Consider the following 22,144-nt stretch of genomic DNA (forward strand, 5'->3'; position numbering starts at 1 on the left):
TATTTAAATGTCATTTAATGATAGATAAATTTTGTATTTATTTATTCCCTATAGGATAGTTCTTATTTGATGACATGATTTAATTGAATATGCTTTAGTGGATGTCCAGTATGATATGTAATGTATTTCTACTCGAGATAGGAATGCATGTCCAATTGGGTGGTCTTGACTGTGTTCAATTGAGTTAATTGCTTCATTTATTTCCATAACCATTCATTAAGCATCTAATGATTGCAAGCTAGACTTCTTTTTTAGATCTTCTTAGCATATTTTGTCTCTCTATGAATCTATGTTTTCTTTCCATAATTTGGGATCATGAGACTCTTTTTGGTTGGCATAATTCATGATTGTTGACAATGTCTTGTGATTGATCTGTGTCTACTACTTTTACATTTAAGTGATCTTGAGCTTAATAATTTAGGATGATTGATCCATGAATTATTAGGTTTTTTTTTTAATCTTTTCCTTAATTCCTTATTTGCTCATGTTACCCTTTGAGCGCATTCACTCCAATGGACTTTTGATGCTTCTTTAATCATCTTCACATATGATTCTCCATATGGAACGATAGAAATTTGCTTGGTTTTGGCGATTCACCATTTGCCTTGTTTTTTGACTCATCCTGAAGCATGGATTATCCATTTATCCTATTATGATGATTATTTCTAAATAATTATCCATTTCTTAGTGTTCATCCAGTCAAACTAGAACGTGCGCATACTTCCCTTATCGAGAGTGTCTCTCGAGCGTAATTAGCCTTTGGGATATTTGTTTTCTTTAGGAGACTAATTGACCCATGTGATTTTGCTTTAATATTAAAAATTAAAAGATCGAGAATGTTATTATCTATGAGTATTAATATGATATGATTTGTTGGTCTTATACCATCAAATTTCTTTTCTAGCACTTTTTCTGGAATCTCTTAGACGAAAAGGTACCATCATATTACACTATTTTTCTTTCAATAGAGCTTCAATAGAGAATAGGATATTTGGGAGTGTTGGTTTGGCTCATGCCTTTGATGTTTAGTTTGTGAGTAGCCTTAGTATATACTTAATTCATTTGACGAGTTTTCGTCATTGTGTTTGATGACTTCAATTAACTAACTTATTGGCAAATAAAACTTTACTTGGACAACTTCTAAACAATAAATGTATAAAGGCTTATCTTTTAATTGAAAGTATTCTCTTTGTATATCTTCAAGGAGATGTGAGATAGAGCTTATTAGAAAGAAACCCTAGCTGATGCACATGCATAATATGGCCTTTCCCTAATACATATATTTAAATGTCATTTAAGGATATATAACTTTTGTATTTATTTATTCCCTATTGGATAGTTCTCCTTATTTGATGACATTATTTAATTGAATTTGCTTTGGTGGATGTCTAGTATGATAGGTAGTGTATTTCTACTCTAGACAAGATTGCAAGTCTAGTGGGTATTCTTGACTGTGTTCAACTGAGTTAATCTCTTCATTTATTTCCATAACCATTCTTTAAACATATAAGGATTGCAAGCTTGACTTCTTTTTTAGATCTTCTTAGTATATGTTGTATCTCTAGGAATCTATGTTTTCTTTCCATAATTTGGGATCATGAGACTCTTTTTGGATGACATAGTTCATTATTGTTGACAGTGTCTTATGATTGATATGTGTCTACTACTTTTACAGTTACATGATTTTGAGCTTAATAACTTAGGATGATTTATCCATGAAATATTTATTAGATTTTTTAATTCTTTTCCTTAATTCCTTATTTTCTCATGTCACCCTTTGAGCGCATTCACTCCAATGGACTTTTGATGGTTCATTAATCATTGTAACATATGATTCTCCAAATGGAACGATATACATTTGCTTGGTTTCGACGATTCACCATTTGCCTTGTTTCTGACTCATCTTGAAGCATATATTACTATTATGATGATAATTTCTAAATAATTATCCATTTCTTATTGTTCATCCAGTCAAACTAGATCGTGATCATACTTCCCTTATCTAGAGCGTCTCTTGAGTGTAATTAGCCTTTGGGATATATGTTTTCATTAGGAAACTGGTTGACCCATGTGATTTTGCTTTAATATTATAAATTAAAAGATTGAGAATGTTATTTTTTAAGAGTATTTATACGAGTTAAGATAAGATTTGTTTGTCCTATACCATAAGATTTCTTTTCTATCAATTTTTGTGGAATCTCTTATACGAAAAGGTACCATCATATTGCACTAGTTTTCTTTTAGTAGAGCTTCAATAGAGAATAGGATATTTGAGAGTGTTGGTTTGGCTCAAGCCTTTGATGTTTAGTTGGTGAGTTGCCTTAGTATATACTTAGTTCATTTGACGAGTTTTTGTCGTTGTGTTTGATGACTTCAAAGGCTTCAGACTCACCAACTTAGTAGTAGACACGTGTCAAATTTGGAGTTTATCTCAAATTTTTTTTCATATTTGATTTTCAATCATACTTCTCATTATGAAATTTAAAATGTAAAATTCACAGGGCTTATGTCCTTTATCTTGAACCTTTCACACCACTCCATGATAGATGAAATGCCGCACCTTATATCTCTATCTTTTAAAATATTCCTTCAAATCACTCCCTAACACTTAACTCAAAGTATTCTAATTTTAATTCTAGTCAATTTCATGGTAATACTATCATCTGGATTTTAATCTATTTTTCTCATTCCTTGTATCATTTTATTGAATCTCTAAACGGGATTAATTCAGTCTCAATGCAGCTTTGGATCATATCCCCAGGTGAATCACAAAAGAAATTCCCGCTTTCTTCCTATCAAAAAAGCCTCTCTTACCATAGTTCTACAGTGAATGCCTTACGTTTCTCTCCATCTGGTGAGTATTTATTTCCTTATTTAAAAATTTTCTCTCTTTGTTTTCCCAGGTTGGACTGTTTGGAAAGCATTTTGATTTATATTGTTTTAGCACCTAATTATGCTATCTCTAGAATATATCCTCATGCTATTTGAAGTTATTCTTGTGTTTTTATAGCTTGCAATTACATAATATTTACTTATTTATAAATTTTTTGATGAATTATGTTTCTTCCATTTTTCTAAATATGTTTTTGATTCCTGTAAAGAACGGTAAAGATTATCACCAAGTGCTTTAAGCTTATGAGATTTCCCAAGGGTTGAATGAATTTTATTTACAACTATCAGGAGAGGATTATAAGGAATTGCAAATGCAGCATGATAGAAAGTGCTAATAAACTGGAAATTGAACAGGATGTTTTCAAGGAGTTGGAAAGGTGAAGAACTTGAAAGCCCTTCTTAGATGGCTGTGATTTGGGGATAAAAGCCTGTTGAGAAATTACCTGTAATATTTTAAAAAGTGTTTTGACATTATGCATCCAATGAGTTTGTGTATTCTACTCAAGCAAATTACCTTCACTTTTTTTTCAATTCTTATTTTTTTCTTAATTCATTTTCCCATATTTAGCATTTTTTAGCTTGTTCTCTCAATTAAAGAGTTTTGTATTGAATTGTAATAATTGAAACTCTAATCCCCAAAATCACCCTTTGCTTCAACTGAGGAGGCAATTAATGGTGTTCAATGAGATATCATGTGAATTATCACCCAAAATGTAAACAATTTGATGGCAAAACTATTTGAAAACATTACTTTCTTAGTCGTCCAAAAGATGAGGTGCTCCCCTGGGAGTTTTAAAAGAAGGATGTTCCGGACCTACTTGTTAATTGTATAAACGAGGTTAGGCCTTGACTAAAGTTTATTGTTTTACTGTTTGAATAATTTTTGATAGTTATGGAGCTAATAAAATATTACTGCCTATTCATTGGCCAATACTCTGTAGATATTTCCTTAGATATGTAGATGAGTTCAGTGATTATATAAAACAAGGAGCAATTTTCCTCCTTGAACCTTTCTTTAGTTGTGGTTTTGCTGCCAACTATGGTTGCATCTTACATCAGTGCTGGTTTCCATTTTCAAGTGAATAGTTAGCCATTCTGTAAATTTTTTTAATGTATTAACTAGAATACTAAGTTTAGATTTATAATGTCAGGCTGATTAAGTTGGAGGTAATATTTTACAATTTCCCAAATCCAAACCATGGCTTTATGAACTTTATTGAGGGAATGAGTAGTTCTATTGATTCGGAGAGAAAAATGATATTTCCATGGGCTTGGTCGAAAAATGATCTGCTAAAGTTATCTCTATCTCATCAAGCGAAGATACATATTGATGCCTTATATCAATAGACCAATCATAGGGTCCATGGCAAAGCCTAGAAAGTGGTCCTATGTGAAGTGAAATGTTAGTTTATGGTGTTAAATTTCTTAATTTAAATACTAATTTATTCTATTATATGGTAAGCACTTAGCATCTAACGACTAGTCTTAATTGAAGGTTTTATTTTGTCACTAGGAGGGGTAATTAACTTTAGTTTGGGCATATGAAAACCGTGGAACATGAAGTCATAATGAAATGAGATTGAAATATCTGCGTAGTGTCTTATCTATAAATCTAATTTGCTCTCTGACAATTTGACCCGAAATATACAAACTTTATTAGTAGAGCCTGGCACGGATTTTTGGAGCTCAAAGCTTATAACTCATGTCCACAATAATTGAATCTACAACATGATGGGAACTAGGAAGATCTAAACCCAATGGAGAACACAAAATAAAGTAGGACACGACTCAATCCAAAACTTAATAAGCAAATCACCAAATAAACATGAAACAAACTGAAATTATTATTTTTAGAAGAAAGAAAACTAAAAAATAAAAGATAATACCCTCAGAATAACCAACTAGTGGGGGATCGTATGGTGGGGGATTTCATTGATGATAATCTGAACTGGAGAGGGGAATTGGTCCTCGAGTGCTTTGGGGAAATCCTTGGCCAACGCATAATGGAAAGTCAAAATCGGGGGAGGACCGCGGACGACTGCCCGGAGCTTATCAATTCGCCGCTTAGTGCCACGGTTTCGGCTATGGCATATTGTGGGAACTTCCAGCTGGAGGAGTATCAATTCCGGTGGTTCCGAAATTTTAAATTGCACCCAAGGGAGAATTTGTTTTGGTGGCGACTGCTGCGGGGCGCCGTCCCAACGAACTCGTGGCTACTCTGGAGGGGGCTGGCAGATAATGCAAACTGCCCGTGTGGGTGTGGATGCAATGAGACGATCGAGCATGTGTCCGTCCACTGTGGGATGCTGAAGCTTACCCTCAAAACGCTGGCCAATTGGGGGTTTATAATTCCAATTTTTCAATCGTGGAGTGAGCTCCTTACCGAGCAGTCCCGTTCAGCTTGTGACAACCAGAGTATGGGAAGGTTATATTGTTACATCATCCATCAATGTTGGCGGGCTCATAACGACAAGGTCCACGATCACGCTTATTGCACGCCAACTGTCATCGCGGCCAATGCGTTGGCCATGCTTCCGAAAACTTATGCTATGCCGACTATGGAGCAATGGTATATCTCTCAGCCTCCGGGCTGCCTCTAAACAAACTCTGGTGTACCCCCCCTCCTAAGTGGGTGAAGTTTAATGTGGACGCGTCGGTGCGGCCTAACGCAGTGGCCGGGCTGGGTGTGGTGGCTCGGGACCATCTTGGGCGGTTGCTATTGGCTATGGGAAGGAAAGTCGAGCAGTGGGACGTTACCCGTGCGGAGATTATGGCCGGCCTGGCTTTCCGGGAGGCAATTGAGGACTAGATGTATGATCTAGACGGCATTATCATCGAGGGAGACTACAACAATGCTATCGGGTGGCTGCAAAGCTCCTTTAACTGCCTTAGCAAGTTCCACCTCCGCACTGAGGGACCGGACCTAGGTTTCTTGTTGGACTTCCGGCAAGTTCTTTTTCAGCATATCCCCCGGGAAAGCAACTTGCCTGCGGACTTTTGTGCCCATTTGGCGTGTTTTGGGGATTTTATGTGGAACAATTGTAATATTCATGATGTGCCTCCCTCTCTTTTGAGTCTGTTGAGGGATGATAGTGATAGGGTGGACTATCCACCCTAGTTTTTTCTTTTTAGCTTGTAACTGCTCTTATTTTCTTTCCTTAATGCAAGTGCAACTTTCAAAGAATAACCAACTAGTCGTCACCTCACATGTAACGATAATTAGGTAAATAGACTGCTCAAGGACATGCAAACCAGTGGTCTACTATAACAACTTTGATCCAACATTCGGTACAACTCCTCTAGCAAATACCAACAAAACTGACCAACCAACACCACTCACGCTTTTAGAAGAAGGATACAATGGGGTGGAAACTTGTGGAGAGAATAATTAGATAGAAGACTTGGAAGAAGAACTAAGGAGGGAAGAAGTTGCTCTCAAGCTAGAGAAGAAACCCTCAGGTTTTAGAATATTTTTCACCTCCAAAAACTCCCTACAACAGCCCAAAACACCTCCTTAAGTAGGAAAGAAAAGGAGGCCAACAACCAACCACAACCGCCCCTTACAGCCAACCAAAAAAAGGGAAGAAAAATGCAGCAATTAAGGCTCGGCAGAAGCCCACCCAAACAACCAAAGAATCGGGAAAGCCAGGGAACAACAACAGGACCCGAACAACCAAGCCAGGGAATTGGGAAAGCCAGGGAACATCAATAGGACCTGAATAGCCAAGCCAGGGAATCGGGAAAGCTACAAAAACCGAACATCCACTAAACAGACAGCAGCCATTCGCCCCCAACAAACCCAAATCAGCCCAAACACAAAGCACCCAAAGAAGCTAGCACACCAAAGGAATAACATGTCCAATGAGCACCTAAACCACACATGTTCATCGGTTGCCTTCCATCATTGGGTAAACAAAAATTAAAGTAAAAACTTACAATAACATAAAATAAGAGTACCTTAAAACATGAACATGAAGTATTGAATGTGTCAATTTCAACCAGGTGGGAGAATCTCATCTCCTGATGATAATGCTTCACTAATGCATTGATAGATATCAGGACGATGAGATTGAAGTTCCACTGCTTCAATTCAAGTACAATCAGTCAACGGACGTCCACTCCATTTTACCAGGAACTGCTTGTGCACTCCATGCCTGGTCTGGGCAGTCCTAATGTCCAAAACATCTTCAATATGATAATCTTTGGCCTGAACTAGGCTTGTAACTAGTAAGGTCTCTAAATCCACATAATCATCTGGATTTATTTTATATAAAGTAAGGTAAGAAACATTAAACATATGTGAAGTTCCAACAAAAAGTGGAAGATCCAGTAGGTAAGCATTTGTTCCCAACTTTCGAAGTATCTAAAAAGGCCCAATTTTTTTTTGGCTTAGCTTGCCAAAAGTTCCAACAGGAAAGCTCTGTCGTCGAAAATAAATCATAACTAGATCACCCTCTTGAAAATAACACTCTCTCCGGTGTTTGTCAGCAATAGTTTTGTATTTAGTATTTGCCATTCAGAGTTTTTCTAGGACCTGATGTTGGATCAATTTAATTTGATCAATAATTTCTGTAGCTTCAACACTGATTTTATTAGGCATGGGTAAACAAGTTCGATCTAAAATATGAGGAATAAGATAGCCATAAATGATTTCAAAAAGGGTCTTTCCAGTAGATCGGTTAATATAATTGTTGTAAGCAAATTCAGCTTGGGATAAAATCAAATCCCATTGAGAAGGTTTCTCACTAGCAAGACATCTAAGCAAGTTTCCTAAACTTATGTTGACAATTTCAGTTTGCCCATCTATTTGTGGGTGATATGCGCTAATGAATTGGAGAGTAGTCCCTAATTTTGACCAAAGTGTTCTTCAAAAATGGCTTAAAAACCTAGTATCCCTGTCAGAGGTGAAAGTCCTGAGTATGCCATGGAGTCTCACAATTTCTTTAAAAAATAGATAAACAACATGTGAAGCATAAGGCTCTAGATGGATTGAAGCTAAAAGTGGCTTCAGGCAAGGTTGTCCTATGTTGCCTTACCTCTTTATCTTGTGCTCCCAGCTTCTTTTCAACGTTATCAATCAGCGAGGTCATCATTTGGGCATCCAAGCTTCTTCCAGAGCTCCTAGAATTACTCACCTCTTATATGCAGATGATGTTTTACTGTTTGGAACCGCATCCTCCTTTAAGCTTCAAGTTATGATGAATTTATTAAGGGATTATTGCGGCTGGACTGGGCAGAGCATCAATCAGGCTAAGTCACAAATTTTTTTTGGGAAGTTTGTCAGACCTGTTATAAGACGGAAAATAGGAAATAATTTTGGTATCAAAATTGTTAATGAGCTCCAGTACCTGGGCATTAAAATCGTTCTTAGGAGATTGGTTAAGAACGACTTCCAATTCGTAGTTAATCATGCTTTGAAGAAACTCAATGCTTGGGGAGCTAGATTCCTTTCTTTGGCAGGTAGAATGACTCTTGCCAAGACTTCATTACTCTCTTTGCCCACTTTTATATCCTCACATTCCTTGATCCCCAAGAAAATTCTCTATGAATTGGACCGCATATGTAGAGATTTTATCTGGCATCAGAATAAAGGGAACAACGGTCTTGATTACATTGCCTGGGAAGAGTTATGCATACCAAGGGCTCTCGGTGGAATGGGTATGTACTCAGTCGTTAAAAAATGTGGCCCCCTCAGAGCTAGAATTGCTTGGAGGTTTTTTCAGAACCCGTCCTCTCTATTATACCAATGTATGTCTGCCAGATATGGCCTAGCCATTTGGAGTGGTAAGTCCAAATGTGGACAATCAACTGCTCGGTCCATCATTTTGGATGGAACCTCCTTTCTAAAACCCATAGTTAAGTGGAAAATTGTGAATGGTGCAAGCATTAATGTCATGAATGACATTTGGTTACTAGATAAATGCTTCAACAAATGGCCAATGCTTGCTAATTGCATTGGACTAGAAAATATGATGCTAAAGAACTTCATCCTCGGCGATGGCAATTGGGATCTGCTGGAGCTCAACCGCTTTTTCAACATTAACATGGTTAATCTTATAGTTCAACAAAGTGTTATCCATGATGGTGATGATGACCAAATGGAACTTCTCTACCAACATTTCGGGAAATCTATTTCATCCATGGCTTATGCTGAAACCATCAAATCCCTCAATTCTATTGATGAGTTCGGATATGTTAATTGACTTTGGAAGTTAAAACTTAAACCAAGAGTGGAGCTTTTTTGGTGGAGGATGAGTAGGTTTGCGATTCCTACTAATGAGTTTTTGAAATATAGAAGACTTGGTAATAACAACCTTTGTGCTAGAGGTTGTCCGGAAGTGGAAAACTGTGCCCATGTTGCGGTCAATTGTAAATTCCTCATTGACATTATTTGTATGTTGAGATCTTGGGGTTTTAGTATCCCCCTTCTCAGCTCGTTAGTTGATTGTCTTCACCAGCTAAGACATCTTTCTAATGTTAGTTTGGACATCGTCAAGATTTATTGCACAGCTGTTTTTTTCTCCTGGAATTGCAGAAATGATGTTAAGCATGGCAACTCCACTCTACCCACTTCGGTGATCGCTGCTAATGTTCTATTCACTGCTACTAATAAGAATCCAATGCTAGTTAACTGGGATGTCTCTCTTCTTAGGGAGTCCGATACTTCATGGCACCCCCACCACCGGATTGGATAAAAATTAATGTTGATGCATCCTTACTGGACTCAAATTTAGCCAGCATTAGGGGTGTTGTCAGAGACTCCAAGGGAAGATTGCTCCTTGCCTTCGGTAAGCAGAAACTTCATTGGGATATTAACCAACTTGAGTTGGATGCTGTTTTTTCTTTGAAAGAATTCATCAAAGAATGGATGTTTGAAAGCAAAGGTTTAATAATTGAGGGAGATAACTACAATGCCATCAAATTTCTCCATGATTCCGTGATGAAATCCAAGGTCAAGAACCAGATTTCCGAGAAGATTTCATTCCTTTATGAATTTAATAAGGTTATCTTTCATCACACCTCTAGGAATTGTAACAAGGTTGCTGACTTGTGTGCTACTCTGGCTCTGGACAATAGTTTTTGTTTTGATTCTTTTACTCTTATGATATTCCTTCTTTCTTGTCCAACTTGTTGAAGGAATATGAGATTTGCACTTCTTGATTAGTTTGTAATAGCTTCTCTTTTTTAGTTCTTAATGCAATTTTGCACTTCTTAAAAAAAAAATGTGAAGCATAAGAGGTTTTTTTACAAGGAATGAAATGTGCTATTTTGCTAAATCGATCAACAACAACAAACACAGTCAAATTTTCGAGCAATAACAGGCAATCTTAAGATGAAGTCCATGGAGATATCCTCCCAAGGTTTATTCGGAATTGGAAGAGGAGTATATAAACTAGTATTTTGAGTTCTCTTGAAAGATTGACAGATTTTACATTGTTTTACAAATTTGATGATTTGTTTTCTCATCTGGGGCCAATAATATTTTTCTTCAACTAAAGCAATGGTTTTTACTTGGCCAAAATGTCCCCCTAATCCTCCACTATGAAGTTCTTGTACAAGTTGTTCTCGTAGTGAGCTTTCGGTGATATAGAGTCTAGTTCTTTTAAACAAAAATCCTTGTTGAATGATAAATTGAGTAGAAAGATTAGTTCCTGAAGTGTGACATGATTCTCAAATATCTTTAAAATCTGGATCAGTGGCATAATTTTCTTTTAAGGAATATAATGAAGTTATGTTTGGGTAAAGGGTTACAAATAGATTAGCCCGTCTATTTAAAGCATCAACAATCTTATTCACCACTCCAGCCTTGTGTTTTAAATGAAAAGAGTATTCTTGCAGGAAAGATGCCCATTTGGCATGTCTTTTACTTAAGTTCTTTTGAGATCCTAAAAATTGTAGTGCTTCGTGATCAGTGTTTAACACAAATTTCCTTTGAATGAGGTAACATCTCCAAAATTTCAGGGCCTGGGCAATTGCATAGAATTCCACATCATATGTTGAATATCGAGACCGAGAATCATTTAATTTTTCACTAAAGTAAGTAATGGGTCGACCTTCTTGACTAAGTATAGCTCCTATGCCAATATGGGATGCATCACAGTCCACCTCAATGATTTTATCAAAGTTTGGTAAGCTAAGAATGGCTGCTTGGCTCATTTTCATTTTAATCAGTTGAAAGGCTTGTTCAGCTTCAGGCGTCCATTTAAAAATTCATTTTTTAAGACAGTCAGTGATGGGTGCAATTAAAGTACTGAAGTTTTTCATAAACCTACGATAAATGGATGCTAAATAATGAAATCCTCTAACTTCACTGATATTCTTCGGGGTTGGCCAGCTTTGGATAGTTCAATTTTGACAGGATCTACCTTAATACCATCAACATAGACAATATATCAAAAAAAGTTAAACTTTGCATCATGAAAGAACACTTTTTTTAAATTGATGTACAATTGTTGCTCTCGTAAGGTTTGTAGGACTTGTTTTACTTGTTCAAGATGTTCATTAGGGTGTTTACTGTAAATCAAGATGTCGTCAAAATAGACTATCATTAATTTTCAATGAAAGGTCGTAAAATATGATTCATAGTCCTTATAAATGTGCTAGGGGCATTTGACAATCCGAAAGGCATGACTAACCATTCATACAAACCTTCTTTCATTTTAAAAGCTGACTTCCACTCATCACCATGTCAAATCCTTATTTGGTGATATCCACTTCACAAATCAATTTTGTAAAAGACTTTTGCACCACTAAGCATGTCTAGCATGATCCAATCTGGGAATGAGAAACCTATATTTGATAGTTATCTTATTTATGGCTCGACGGTCTACACACATTCACTAGGTTCCGTCTTTTTTGGGTGTAAGTAAGGCTGGGACAACACATGGACTCATACTTTCCTTAATCAAACCGTTATCTAGAAGTTCAGTCACTTGTTTATGTAATTTCTCGTGTTCAGTAAGACTCATCCGATAGTGAGGAAGATTGGATAAAGTTGCTCCATGAATTAGGTCGATTTGGTGTTGAATATTTCTCATGGGTGGTAAAGATTTTGGTAACTCATCAGGAGTTATATCAGAATATTCTTTAATCAATGGTTGCATTGCCACGGGAATTTTAGAAGTTTGCTTAGATTCTTTTCCTAACACCAAATAGACTATCTCAGAATTTTTTAGCTTATTTGTGTTGAGAAGTAATTTAGGAGTGGTTGCTTTTGTTGTCAATTGGGTAGTTTTGGTAGTAGGGTCAGAAATATTCTTCTGGGAGTACAAGGTGAATTCTTTGTTGTTTTGAGTGAAGGAGTAAGTATTCTTTTACCCATTATGAATTGTCATGTGATCAAATTGCCAGGGACAACTAAGTAAGATATGACATACTTCGAGGGGCATGATATCACACTACTTGATCTCTATAGGAGTTTCCAATTGAGAGGTTAATAGTGCATTGTTGTGTGACAATGGCCTCTCCTCCTTTAAACCAGGATATCTTGTAGGGTTTAACAAGTGGTTTGGGTTTTAGCTTAAGTTTGTCTACCATCAGTTGTGATACAAAGTTTCTTTGGCTACCACTATCAATCATAAGGGTACAATGTTTTCCTTCAACAATGCAAGTGGTTCATAAGATATTTCGCCTAAGACATTTGTCCCCGGTGTCAACTTTGGTAGTTAAGACCCTTTGAATAACTAAAAATTGGTCCCCTTGGTCACCTTCAACATCAATCCGTTCTAACTCAATCTCATTTTTTGGTTCAAATTCAACTTCCTCCTCATTTTCTAAGTCATCATCTTTCTCAATATAATTGGTCATAGGAGGGTTATTCTTTCTACAAGTTGCCGAAAGGTGTCCATATAAGCCACATTTGTAACATGGTCCAATTGGCTTTGGTCCTATTACACCCTTTCCTTTATCAACGGTTTGAGTTTCATTAGGTTTTGTTCGCAAATTTGGATTTGAAGAAGATGCCCCAATGGAGATTTGTGAAGATTTGATTCTAATCCCACTAGATTGTCGAAGCTTAGTTGATTCAATTGCTTTATTATTGCCTCTTTGATGTTATTTTTCAATCTTTAGCGCCATTCGATAAGCTCGATCGAGTTTAATTACGTGATATAAGTTCAATTGATCTTGAATAGACCACTTTAATGCATTGATGTATCGAGTTATGGTTCGTTCTTCAGATTCATTCAAGTCATTTCTTGACTGTAGTTTGTAGAAATTTTCAGTGTATTCTTATATGGACTGATTCCTTTGACGAATATTATTGTAATCTTGAAACAAAGTTCGGGAATGGTTAGAAGGAAAAAATTTTCCCCGCATTTTTTCTTTCATTTTTTCTCAATTTTGAATTTTTTCTTTCCCTTTCCTTAACCTATTGTTTTGAAGGTTTTTCCACCATGTTAGAGGGAACTAGGAAGATCTAAACCCAATGGAGAACACAAAATAAAGTAGGACATGACTCAATCCAAAACTTAGTAAGCAAATCACCAAATAAACATGAAACAAGCTGAAATTATTATTTTTAGAAGAAAGAAAACTAAAAAATAAAAGATAATACCCTCAGAACAACCAACTAGTGGTCACCTCACATGTAATGATAATTTGATAAATAGAATGCTTAAGGACATACAAACCAGTGGTCCACCACAACAACTTTGATCCAATGTCCGCCACAACTCCGATAAATACCAACAAAACTGAACAACCAACACCACTCACGCTTTTAGAAGAAGGATACAATGGGGTGGAAACTCTTGAAGAGAAGAATTAGATAGAAGACTTGGAAGAAGAACTGAGGAAAGAAGTAGCTCTCAAGCTAGAGAAGAAACCCTCTGGTTTTAGAATACTTTTCACCTCCAAAAACTCCCTACAACAGCCCAAAACACTTCCTTAAATAGGAAAGAAAAGGAGGCCAACAACCAACCACAGTCGCCCCTTACAGCCAACCAAAAAAAGGGAAGAAAAATGCCGCAATTAAGGCTCGACAGAAGCCAACCCGAACAGCCAGGGAATCGGGAAAGCCAGGGAACAACAGCAGGACCCAAACAACCAAGCTAGGAAATTGGGAAAGCCAAGGAACAACAACAGGACCCAAACAGCCAAGCCAGGGAATCAGGAAAGCCATAGAAACCAAACAACCACCAAGCATACAACAACCATCTGCCCCCCAACAAACCCAAAGCACCCCAAACACAAAGCACCCAAGAAACTAGACACCAAAGGAATAACATGTCCAATGAGAACCAAAACCACACATGTTCATCGGTTGTCTTCCATCATTGGGTAAACAAAAATTAAACTAAAAAATTACAATAACATAAAATAAAAGTATCTTAAAACATGAGCATGAAGTATGGAATGCAACACAACATATACATGCAAGAAGATGGAATGCAGTCAATAAAACACAGGAAAATATTATGCGCATTTTAATAACAATATTTTCATGCAAACAATGAAATTTGAATAATTTTTTTAAATCCTCTACAAAAATCACAGGATTGATTTCAACCTAATTATATGCTTTGAAAGTCATGCAGCACATTGAAAGGCATGGGTGTCATTAAAATTGAATATTTGTTTGTGCTTTGATAACTGTGTATTTGATTCTTAATTAGGACATATTGGAGAAAAAAATGATTCATTTAGCTGACCCCACATAGCAAGGTAAGGGCTTATTGTTGTTGTTGTCTGATAAGAGTGTAGTGTCACAATCTAAAAACTAGAATATTGCGTTGGCTAAAAATAAAATGAGTTCAAATTACCCCCATCTTTGAGAAACATGCAACTGCTCTAAAAAGTATTTAATTATTTTCCGAACTTTACATACTCTCTTTCATGACTTAAATCATCAATATTTTGCATGATGCTCTCAAGATGGCTATTCTACATTTTGGGGAGGTTCATGTCCAAATCTCCTTGTCCCAAGTATTGATGTTGAGAAGACTTGAGCCTCATAATAGTGATGGGGGCTAGGCGTGAGTGGCTGATTGGTTTGTGTTGGACATGAGCTATGCAATCAAAATATACTTAGGTTTTCATATTAAAATAATGAAAGCTCACTAAATATGCAAATCTATGCTCCGAATCAAGTAATAAAGGGATAGAATGTTGATTCAATGAGAAAATGTTATGCTTAATTGGAATTAAACTACTACTGTTTAATCTAAATCTATGATGCATGGACACAGACACAGTGACATGGACACAACACAACACGGACACGGACACGATTTTTTTTTTTTAAAATATAGGATACGGGTACGGCACGGACACGTCATTATATATATTTTTTATATAGTGTATAGATATTAATGTAACATCATATTAAAAATAACAAACACTAATAAATGAATGTCATGATAACTTGTCTAGCTTATAATATAAAATATTTAATACAAAATGTCTTGTACAACCACAAAAATATAAGCAAATAACCACTTACTACAACATCAAGCATTCAAGCTTAAACTACTAGGATTAGCTTTAGAGGTTTGTTTTTGGCCTTCAATTTCATCATTGAATATCATTACTTCCAACTCTGGTTTATCAAGAGAAAGATTTGCAATAGTTCATTGGATATCATATAATGAAAGTTGGTTTTTTGTATCTATTTACTTCTCTAGTTCACTATATATCTCTCTTAATATTTCTTTAACCTCTAATTTAAATCACAAAGAATGTCTCTATTTACTGATATACTTCTTTAGTTCTCTAATTCTTTCTCATAATAGTTCATTGGATATTATATATTTATAATTAAAATAATTTTATCATAAAAAATTAGGACATGCGTGTCCCAGCCATGTCTGACACGTGTCCCATTCGTGTCCAACCCGTGTCCCAGCCGTGTCCGACACGTGTCCCATCTGTGTCCAAAACATGTCCCAACTGTGTCGGATTAAATTTAAACATTATTTTAATCAGACATGTGTCTGTCGTGTCCGACACTTGTCCCAGCCGTGTCGGGCACGTGTCCGACACTGCATTCTTTCTTCAAGAGGTGTGTCAGTGCATCATAGATCTAAATGCACGATTTATCCTACTAAATATAAAATAGATATTTTGAGTTTTTTCCACTTATTGGAGACTTGCAAGTAAAATTGATATTAATGAAAATAAAATATTTTGGACTAATAAATGTAAAACAACATTGTTTTCCAAATGAGACTCTTAATTTTAGATGTGGTTCAGTGCATATGTATCCCTAGATCTTTATCGAGCTTGTAGGGGTGAAAAGAGAGGTTTATAGTCGTCCTACAATTATACTATCTCCATAGAACCTAGAAAGTTTAACATCCTACCTCTAGGCATGCCAACATTTCATTTCAATACTCATATTTGTTTCAATATTCCTCCGTTGAGGTTATATAGCACACTAGATATTAAATACTTATATGACCATTATATGCATTAAATGAAGAACAAAAGATTATTGAAAACATCCATAAGTATTTTAAAACACAAGAGTCTATATTAGTACTTGCTATGCATTTAAAATGTTTGCCCAAAACTTAGAGATTTAGCTAGATATGAATAACATAAGAAGCAAAGTCATGTTCATTTCATTCATATAAGAAAAATATATAGAAGAATGAGTAAGATAAATATCACCCGGAAGGATCAATTGATATTCTCTACACTACTTCCTCCAAAAATAGACTTGGTTATACAATATAGACTAAGATATCTCAATGAAAGTATCTTGCCTTTTGCTAGCAATTCTTAAATTTTTTTCCAAGGAGGAACTAAAAGAAGATACTATAACGAACAAGACTCCACTGAAATGACAGAACTCTCTAAACAAAAGAATTGAAAAACTATTTATACAAGTGTAGGAACGGATTCAGGTGCCGTGGTGCTCGACAAGGTTGCATCGTGGCATTATAAAATGAACTGGCACTTCGACACTGTAATACTTGCACCGTTGTGGCGCTTGGTTGACATAGTACAGTTAACAGTCGAATTGGTGAGTCTTTTGGCTGAGTTGGCACGACTCTTCATTTTCATAACTGCTCCACAGTGCTGTAAAAGTTGAACGCTATAATGCTTGAAAGTGCAATTTGGCGCTGCGATGTTGTGATGATCTGTGCTCCTTCGACGTTTAGATTCTCGAGACTCCAGTACCGTGTGCTGTGTTCTGGCGCAGCGACACTGACCACGGCTATGCCAAGGCACTGATTTTTCCAAAATTTCAGAGCGGCTAGCACTTGAATGTCTGAATTAGGTGCTTGGGTGCTGTAGATGCCAACGTTGTAACACCTAAAACATGGGCGTGCTGTGGCGCTCGTTCAAGTTTCAACGCTTATGAATTTTTACCTTTTCTTAAACAATTCCTACACAAACGTAATGGAAACACAATAAATAATACATAATTTACACTTAACAGATGATATCTACACCCCAAGCTTAAATAATATATTTTTATTTTATGTTTGCATAAGGCCTTCAAAACCTTTAACAAAAAAAAAAAAAAAATCAAATCGCAAACTCTTAGTGCCATGACTATGAGGTACAATCACATGGTTGATTCAAAGACCTAATCCTCTACATATTAGGGTAGAGCGAGGTTTGTAATGCATTACATATATAAATAAACTCAAATGACTTGCAGACTTTTTAACCTAATCCTTCGTAAGCAAGCGAGTAAAATCAGCAAGGTTCAAAATAATTAAGTCTTATGTTTTAACACCCTTAGAATGGACAAATCTATTACACATCATAAACAATATGGTCTATTGCAAAAGTTTAATCTTTCAAATTGTAAAATTAAATGATGCAAACAATCTGCACTAATGATGCTTGCAATGATAAAAAATCTCAACTAGAGGAGTTATTAATTTTACTAATTAGTTTTTTCCTAAATTCATGTAAAATATACAAATATCAAGAAAATTTATAAAATTTTAAATACAACAACAACAACAACAACAACAAGCCTTTATCCCACTATATGGGCTCGGGTACATGAATCCTTTTTCTCCATTGTGTCCTGTTAAAAGTCTAAATTATCATCTAAATCTAATTATGAAAGGTCATTTCTAATATTTTCTAACTAAGTCTTTTTAGGTCTATCCCTACCTTTCTTAACATAAGTCAAATCTAATACATCTACTTTCCTAACCGGATCATTGGAAGGCCGCCGTTTTATGTGACCGAACCATTTAAGGAGACTCTCTATTCTTATCTTCCACTTGAGCTACTCCAACCTTTTCACGTATATGCTCATTTTGTATCCTATCTCTAAGAGTAAACCTCTCATCCACCTGAGCATCCTCATCTCTGCAACGCTTAACTTAATATTATGCTTCTCTTTTAATGGCCAACATTATGCACCATAGAGCATTGCAAGCCTCATTACCATCTTATTAAATTTTCTCTTAAGTTTGAGAGGGTCTTTTCTATTACACAACAAGCCGCATTCCTCCACTTCAACCATCCAACTTAAATTATACTAATAATATATCCATCTATCTCACCATCACTCTAAACAATAGACCCCAGATGTCTTAAACGTGCACTTTTATTAATGACTTGATCACCCAAAGTCACAATCTATAAATCCCAAAAAAATATTGATTGTAGCCGTCACACGCATTTCGATGCGCCGCGACAAAATTAGACAAATTTTCAAAGTCATCAGAATTCAACACAATTAATTTTATGAAATTTTACGCGAAATTTCGATCGAAACGATATAAAGGACTTGTAGGGAATTTCACATAGTTTTGAAGTTAAAAATCATGAAAGTTTCTTAAATTTTTAAAATGACTAAATAGCCCTCATTTCTTCTAATTAACACTTGAGCAAGGGTATAAAGGATAGTTGAAAATAATTAAAACCCTTTGGAACTTTAAGGGACCGAATAGTTTCGGTCCCTTTCAATTCTTGCGTTTAATTCGGTCCCTTTCAATTCTTGCGTTTTCTTTCAGCCGAACAAAAGGGGAGGCGGAGAGAGGAGTGGCGGCTTGGGCTTAGGCGAGTGGCGGCCGGCGAGTTTCCGGCGAGGTCCTTGGAGGGAAATTGTAAGGTAAAGCCTAAGGAGAAATAAGGCATGTTTCTAAACCTATAAATCTTAATCTTTCCCATAGATTTTTGAGATGAAAAATCTAGTGTTTGTTCAAAACATAAATTTTTTGAAGAAGAGTGATAAGGAAGGTTTGGAGAAGGTTTCTAAATATGAAAACACGTTTTTCCCCCAAAAAAATTTTTAGGGTTTCAAAATTTATGGTTTTTGCCGAATGCTGATTTTTATGAAAAATTCTTGTTAAGTATTATAATCCAAATGAGTAGAAGGAAAGTAAATGTGTACCGTAGACGTGAGGCACCGGAAGAAAAGTATTTAAATTATTTTATATCGGTTTATTTTTTTGATGTTTAGTGGCTATTTCAAGAATATTGAGATAGTTTCAAAGGAATTAAAAAAAAAAATTATCTACAGTCCGACCGCCTGTTCCCGCCTCGTTAATTCAAGCACCCGGGCTGGGTCGTGATAAGAGTAGTATTAGAGCACAAGGAGTATCCTAGGAATATGAATCGTAATGAAAGAGCCATAGGAATGATTTATGAACTTATTTGAGAATATAAATATTCGATTAGAGAAGATAGTTAATTAATTTATAATAATGTTAGGTATGAGAATGATCAAGTGGATGTAACCGATATACATATGTAAGGAGAGGCTTACCACTTGAGGTGACTGTGAACACCAATACCTTTATCCAAATGATGGTTGCTTGACCTAAATGCTTCAGGAATCAAGATCACAGCCTGGAGTTGGAATGTAGAAATATTTGAATTTGTTTCAAGACATGCGACCACCATTATTCAAAGGTAATGAAGGACCAATTGAGGCAGAGAATTAGTTTCTTCGTATAGAAGATTCTGGATAACATGTCATGTCCTGATGAAAGAAAAGTGTCACTCGCTACATTTGTCTTGGACGTAGAAGCAGAAAGGTGGTGGAGAGGATAACGTGAAGACAGGCTGGGAGATATTACAAATTTACAGGTCAACTGGAAGAATTTGTGGAACTTTTTAGAGAATGGTTCATACCTATGCCAACAAGGACGCAGATGCAAAACAAATTTATTAGACTGATTCAAGGAGACAAATCAGTGATGCAATACGAAGCAGAATTCACCACACTATCTAGATATGCACCACAACTAATTTCAACGGAAGAAGAAAAATGTTATAGATTCCTATATGGTCTAAAAGATGTAATAAGACAATCTTTAATACCTTTAGGAATCGAGGATTATTCAGTGTTGGTGGAAAGAGCCCGAAGGGTGAAGATTGATTTTCAACTCACTCAGAAGAGAAGAGTCCAACATAAAAGGAAGAGTGTCGAAGAAGATATCCAAAGCAATTATATTGAAGGATCAAATGGGAAGAAGCCCAAGTTTAGTCATAGTGGAGTTAGTGGTGCAACTGTTAGTAAAGTTATGGAAGCTTATGCTAAATGTGGCAGATTGCATAAGGGTGAATGTTTGATGGGTTCTAACACTTGTTACTGATGTCGTCAGCCTGGACACATAGCAAAATATTATCCTACATTGGGACAGAGGACTTCTGGAGAGATGAGATCAAATGAAGCACATTCACAGAGGAATTTCGGCAAAGAAAAAATGATAGAACCGTCAGTTGCAGGTTCAATGCAAAATCAATCCAGGCAGAATGTTCGAACACGGGTTTCACTTGGACTCAGTAGGAACCCAATGAGCCAATGAATCCATAGATGTTGACAAAGATAGTTGATATAGCTTTATTATCTAGTATAGTGACTTGTTATGTTATATCAGATATTTTGGATCTAGCTGGTTATCTTGTTATATTATATCAGATATTTTGGATTGATCAGATTATTTTTATTATGTTATATCAAATGTTGTTTTTAGTTCCAATGTTGAAATTTATGTTAAATGAAATGGAAGATGTTTGATTATGTAACTAGAAGTTGTATGTAAATTTCGAGGACAAAATTTTTATTAGGAGGGGAGAATTGTAAAATCCAAAAAAAAAAATCAATCGTAGGCGTCACATACATTTCGATGCGCCGCGATGAATTTAGACAAATTTTCAAAGGCTTCAAAATTCGACGCAATTAATTTTATAAAATTCTACGCGAAATTTTGATTGAAACGATATAAAGGAATTATAGGGAATTTCACATAGTTTGAAAGTTAAAAATCATTAAAGTTTCCTAAATTTTTAAAATGACTAAATAGCCCTCATTTTTTCTAATTAACACTTGAGCAAGTAAGGGTAAAAAGGGTAGTAGAAAATTTATTAAAACCCTTTGGAGCTTTAAGGGACCGAAACTATTCGGTCCCTTTCACTTCTTGCATTTTCTTTCGGCCTAACACAAGGGGAGACAGAGAGAGGAGCGGCGGCTTGGGCGTAAACGAGTGGCGGCTGGCGAGTTTTCGGCGAGGTCCTTGGAGGGAAATTGTAGGGGAAAGCCTAAGGAGCAATAAAGTATGTTTCTAAACCTAAAAATCTTCATCTTTCCCATAGATTTTTAAGATGAAAAATCTAGGGTTTGTTCAAAACAAATTTTTTTTTGAAGAAGAGTGATAGGGAAGGTTTGGAGAATGTTTCTAAATATGAAAACACGTTTTTCCCCAAAAAAATTTTTAGGGTTCAAAATTTAGGGTTTTTGCCGAATGTTGATTTTTATGTAAAGTTCTTATCAAGTATTATAATTCAAATGAGTAGAAGGAACATAAATGTGTACAGTAGGCGTGAGGCACCAGAAGAATGTATTTAAGTTATTTTATATCGATTTATATTTTTGATGTTTAGTGCCTCTTTCAAGAATATTGAGACAGTTTTAAAGGAATTAAAAAAAAATTGTCTATCGTCCGACCGTCTGTTCCCGGCTCATTAATTCGAGCCCCCAGGCTACACAATCCCCCACTAGATATATTATTACTAAAATTACCCTCCATATATTCAGTTTTAGATCTACTCAAATGAAAGACTTTAAACTCTAAGGTTGACCTCCATAATTCAAGTTTACCTTCAACTCCCTCTCTAGTCTTATCAACAAGAAGAATATCATCTGCAAAAAGCATACACCATGGTACAACCTCTTGTAAATGTCTAGTGAGAACATCCATGACTAAAGCAAAATAAAATTTTAAATATTCAACTGAAAATAACCACGTAAAACTAAGAGAAAATTGTCATACCCTCCACACCAATTTTTTAAGGGTGACAAATTTATGATAATTTTAGCACACAAAGGGCT

General features: G+C 35.8%; 1 protein-coding gene across 4 annotated transcripts in view; it reads left to right on the forward strand.

Moving 5' to 3' along the window:
• Positions 1-22,144, forward strand: part of LOC110109971 (chromatin assembly factor 1 subunit FAS2) — a 69,208-nt gene that overhangs the window by 5,939 nt on the left and 41,125 nt on the right. For 3 of the 4 annotated variants that reach the window (XM_020841224.2, XM_020841225.2, XM_020841226.2), the window contains exon 2: positions 2,743-2,854. In XM_020841224.2, coding sequence (XP_020696883.1) covers positions 2,743-2,854 — 112 coding nt within the window. Of the gene's footprint in view, positions 1-2,731; positions 2,855-22,144 lie in introns of all 4 variants that reach the window. The other variant, XM_020841227.2, reaches the window with a different exon arrangement.

Source organism: Dendrobium catenatum, unplaced genomic scaffold (genome assembly GCF_001605985.2).
Source record: "Dendrobium catenatum unplaced genomic scaffold, ASM160598v2 fragScaff_scaffold_1468, whole genome shotgun sequence".
Classification (NCBI taxonomy): domain Eukaryota; kingdom Viridiplantae; phylum Streptophyta; class Magnoliopsida; order Asparagales; family Orchidaceae; genus Dendrobium; species Dendrobium catenatum.